The sequence below is a fragment of the Nelumbo nucifera genome, chromosome 2, assembly GCF_055504915.1.
Source record: "Nelumbo nucifera cultivar China Antique chromosome 2, China Antique-T2T, whole genome shotgun sequence".
NCBI classification, from domain to species: Eukaryota; Viridiplantae; Streptophyta; class Magnoliopsida; order Proteales; family Nelumbonaceae; genus Nelumbo; species Nelumbo nucifera.
The window spans coordinates 43614923-43620114 of NC_142650.1; the positions used below are offsets into that span (position 1 = coordinate 43614923).

Consider the following 5192-nt stretch of genomic DNA (forward strand, 5'->3'; position numbering starts at 1 on the left):
CCTCAAAGCAAGCCATGTGTCTTTGCTTAAATTAGACATCACTGAATCCTTTCCCACAATATCCACTAAAAGACAAAATGATAGTCATTCAGTTCAGCAACTTCAGCTGCTATCAAACGGCCCCTTAAACTACCCCTATCACAGTTCATAACAATAACTGAAAATTTTCTCTTCCACAACAAAACCCTATCAACCTATGAACTCCGGAATCCAGATGAGATTTTTATGATTTTGTTGCTTCATATATGACCATGTGAAGAAGAATGTCATGGTATACAGAAGGTCATCACATTCATATATGATCACATCATAAGAAGAAATGAGGTAAAACACCTGTTTAGAACTATTTTTTACCATAAAAATTTGAGCATTTGAGAACTATACAATTAGTCATCAACCAAAAAAACTACTCCATCTTCTTTTATGAAGTCATGTGTTGTGTGATCAACAACCTGCATGTGCCAAAAGCAGATTATATTAAAGCCATAAATAATTAAAAGATCTGTGATGCAAGGCATATATAGATGTAATCTCTATATAAAAGTGCAGGTCTTTCTTTAGGGTTAGTCCCAAGGTCTTGAAATTTGACATTGCATGATTTGGAGTGATTTTCTTTTCTCAGGAGACTGTCAGCAAGGTTCAAAGTATTGATATGATATGTCCCATATCATATCTTTGAGGTACCAATACGCTAAATGCAATGGGTTTTGGGGTTTGACCACTTTCAGAATGTAGTGAGGCCAAAGACCTGAAATGCAAGTGCATGCACATCGGGTGTATTGATACTATGAACCTTGACTTCTGGTCACCTTCCTTTGTATTTTCTCTTTTTTTTTTTATTACAAAAGGACTCCAAACAGCTTAAGACAAATGAGATTTTTTAACCAAGTTCTACAATTAAACATATTAAAAGAAAACCCTACATTCTGTTTATTATGTCAGTGTCCTACAAAAGAAAACATGTCATTTCTGCATATCAATTTAGTAAAAATCCGTATACTTCAAGTCTACAAAAGATATGCATTCTATATGGGGAGAGGGGGGGGAAGAGGGAGAGAGAGAGACTTCTGTCTCCCACTAGTTGGGACTGGTGACACTTCCCTCATTTCTTCCTATTTTAATAAAATTTGTGTTATCCATCAAAAGAAATTGAGAATCTCCCAATACTGTGAATGACTATACAGTGTAATAGCATTCACAAAACAACAAAAGTGTGTTACAAAAAAGGGAATCTGTACAGAGATTTGAAGCTTTTACACATGAAAAGATCATTGCGGTCATATTTCAGATAACTTCATCTATCTGAGAGGATTTATTTTCAAATGTTCTGCTGTTTCTCTCCATCAAAATTATCAAAAAGACAGTAGCAGGCAGCATGAACCAAATTATCTTTCCAGTTCTGGTCAAGTCCTCAATGTGCCAACTCTTACAGCACTTTGTGTACAAAAAAAAATAAAAAATAAAAAAGGTTAGGTACATATCCAGTACACCCCTCCCAAGATAGCTGGGAGAAACATTGGGTAATGGCATTTTTAAATCTAACAATTAATAAAATCTCCATGTAATCTGTTGATGGTAAAAAAAAAAGGTCAGAAAAGGCAACAAGACTAGGGTTTGGTTGGCAAGGGGAAGGTAATGGCATTTTTGGACAGGTAATTGGAAAGTAATGTGGCCTATTATTTTGGACATGCATAGCACAAAGATCAATGATGGAACCGATAGGAACGAATGGCTTCATTCAAGAAGAAGGCCCAACATACCAGGGAAATATCAAGAAGACATAGACTTAACTGAAAAGAATTGAATATAGAAAACCTAAAGAAAGGCTCCAGACAGCGCGGATGAATCATCTGATTCATGTTGCCAGCCCAAAATGCTTATTACACAATTATAATGCAAGGAATGTCGTCACTATATTTTATGTACATAGCACAAGAGATGGATAATAAAGCAATAACTCATTTAATTGGCAATAAGTCGGATAACCTTGTCTACAACCTCAAGTTCAAGTGAAAGCTGGTTTTGGAAAAATAGCTCCTATTTTGATTGATACCCTACTAATCATGGTTCAAAGTACAGAAATGAATCATATCATATTGTACAATACATATAGGTTCTGAGGTTTCCTATACGCCATAGACAAGGAATTAGAGATTTCTGACAACATTTAATTATGGTAGTACATAGAATATGATGGTGGAATGATGGGCATCCAGTGAAAATGTAAAGATTATAGTTTATCGATGCTTTGAATGCCTCGATCCTTGAAAACGCAGTATTGACCATGTCAATACTTTGAACCGTGCTACTGATTCATAAGTTCTATTGCTAGGGAACTGTACCAAGTGATCGGCAGACTTAACAGTAAACCACCTACACTTTGATCATCTTCTGGGGCTTTTAACTAATTTTAGGACCATACCTCATTCAACAAGAAGCTCAAGGTTCCATGTGTGGTTACCAGATGGCTCTCCTCAAGACACTAGTATCTCCCATAGCTAGAATTATATGACAATCAAAAAGAAACACATTGCATTTTTTTGGATCATTAACTATGAACTTGATTAATGAATAAAAGAAAGCTTCTCAACCTCCAAATAGGATAGAGAGAAGACAATACAATCAGCCTTGACTGTGATACAAATGAGTCAAAGCTTACATTACATCAATCCCCGGTCCTGGTGTTCCCCAAAGAAGCCGGTTCCCTGGTTTCTGGTTACTCCCTTTCTTGCAAGGGCATCAGATAAGATATTAGCTGATCCAGGTATCCATTTGAACAAGCAGATCAATTTGGATGCCAAAGATAGTGATTATCAAATCGTCTCTTGGAGTAACCTTGGGCCCTAACTTTTCTTCTCCATCCAAATGAGCATTACCTTGCAGTCCCTTCTACAATCAAGTTTGACAATCCCAAAGAGTTAACTAGTTTCAGGAATCAAATGAATGCAAGAATCTCATCTCTCAAGGGGTTTCCAGCCCCAATTGGTCCAGTGAAGCTCATGACAACAATTCCATGATTCTACTCCTGAAGGTCCCAGATTGCCAGGGCTACATCCATCACAATTTAACTTCAGTCTCTCCATCGTTGGGGTTAACCAGATGGTATTGATGCACTCTTGAACTCTTAGGATATCATTCATTGAGAGGTTCTTGAACTCTTTTCTTAGGTTATTGATGGGTCCTTGAATTCTTAGGATATCATCCATTGAGAGGTTCTTGAACTCTTTTTCTTATCAACAACCAATAAGCAGTCTTTACCATGCAATTTTCTATGAAAATGTATTCGTCTTTAAACTTTTTGTCAAAAATTCTTGCATTCCTTTCACTCCAAAGGCACCATAGAATTGCTGCTCTCAAATAAACACATTACACATTGACAATAATAATAAACAGACTTTTTACACAAAGGAAGGTTATAAAGAATATAGTCCATGTTATCCCCTTATGAAGGTAATTTCAGTTCTACAGTATCTTCCATATTCGTGAAGATCTGAAGCCTCTCTCCAACTTTCTACCTGAAGAAATTCAAAGGACCTATAGTGTTGACCATAAGGCAGGCAGGGTACTCAGTAGCAAGAGATTGCTAAAACCACCTGTGGTCCTATGCCAAAATTTAATTCGATGAGATGGTTGCTAACTAACCCTCTGAGCTTCTTTCTGAATCATCAATCTTATACCAACTGACAGAAGAGTGGAAAAAAGTTGAATGTCCATAAGAATCCAATTTACCAAACTTTTTCTCAATTTGCATGGTGGTAGTCTCATCCTATCATGTGCATTAGTTGTTAGTAGTGTGATTTCTTCGTAAATTATCAACAAATAGTGAAGATTCAACGTTGTAAAACAAACCTTGTAAATAAATGTCGAAAAAGAAAGGAGCAAACAATGGGAACAAATGCACAATATTTTAACATATACAACCGAGACAGAACAAAGGAAATAGCTGGAAACAGAGAAAAATAGATGCTCACATTGGTATTGTTTAGTTCTAAATTGTAGAAATCCATTTCCTCTGATTTAAACAAGGGCCCTGCATGCCATGTCCCAACATTAAGCTTCAGAAACTTAGAGCCTGTAATTCGAAAGACTCGCACATCATCTGGAGCAGGAGGGACATAATAGTGACCACACTTCGACTGCACAACTTTCTTGCCAGCATCATCATTCATATTACCCGACTCTACAACAGAAGCCTTCGCAACACCAAGAAACCAAGCATGACCACCAATAGAACCGAGACACTGAGTCACACTTGCATGATGAGTAATATTAGAAAACTTGAGAGGCCGGTCATTGAGATGCATGATGTAGAACCTGAAAAGATATAGGAATAAGATTTTCATGAGAAGCTTTCATTGCCTCTAGTTATGCAGTTGCTTTATCTTAGATTTCTTAGAGTAGAATTCCTAACCGGGCGTTACTTTATCTTAGATGTTGGCATACTTTAACTATTTCAGCAATCTTCTTGTAAGCCATAATGAAGAAAATAAAGAAGCTTAAACAGGATAAAATCGACAAGAACATATGGTCTTAAGCATCCAATCACTAAAACTAATTTCTGGATCATTTGAACAGAGAACAGTTCATATAACCAGAATCATCATATTCGCTCTAGTTGGACCTAATCATGGCATAAGCATTAATTAAACAGTGAAATGAAATTGCGGTTTAAGATTCCGAGTTCCAAGAGTTTCGTCTTTGTAATTCCAAGACCAAACAACTGAAAGACATTACTGAGAAAATAGGAGACAAGGGGAAAATTCAGATGAAAATTAATGGACCACGAATTGAGTCTCAGCTGAAAGCTTAACAGTCAGAAAATGCATATCGAAGAAAGCATAACAATTCAAAAAGGTACCTTGGAATACCTCGACTGAGATCTAATTGCGCATCACGAGGTCCAAACTCGTCACCGTCCGGGGATGCCTCGATCACTTGACCGAATTCTTCAAAACTGGCCGGAGTTGCTTCGATTGCCTTGAGCTTGACAACGGAAGGCGTCTTGGTTTCGCCGGAGAAATCCATTGACAGTGAGAGAGATGGGGAATACTGATTGTTGTTGCTGCTAAAGGAACAATAGAATGTGTTCTTTTTATTATTTCTCCCGCTCAAATTTAGCACCAAAAAATGGTGGTTAGTGCAGGCTGGAGAAAATGGGGCAGAGAACATCTTCCGTTCGGGATATGGAAATA

General features: G+C 37.1%; 1 protein-coding gene across 1 annotated transcript; it reads right to left on the reverse strand.

Moving 5' to 3' along the window:
* Window positions 1-209: 209 nt before the first annotated feature.
* On the reverse strand, window positions 210-5192 carry LOC104588653 (uncharacterized). The gene is made up of 3 exons (XM_010246670.3): window positions 4859-5192; window positions 3972-4314; window positions 210-452 (listed from the first exon to the last, which is right to left on the reverse strand). Exons 1-3 carry the CDS (start codon window positions 5167-5169, stop codon window positions 387-389), a joined length of 720 nt encoding a protein of 239 aa, XP_010244972.1. The 5' UTR covers window positions 5170-5192; the 3' UTR covers window positions 210-386.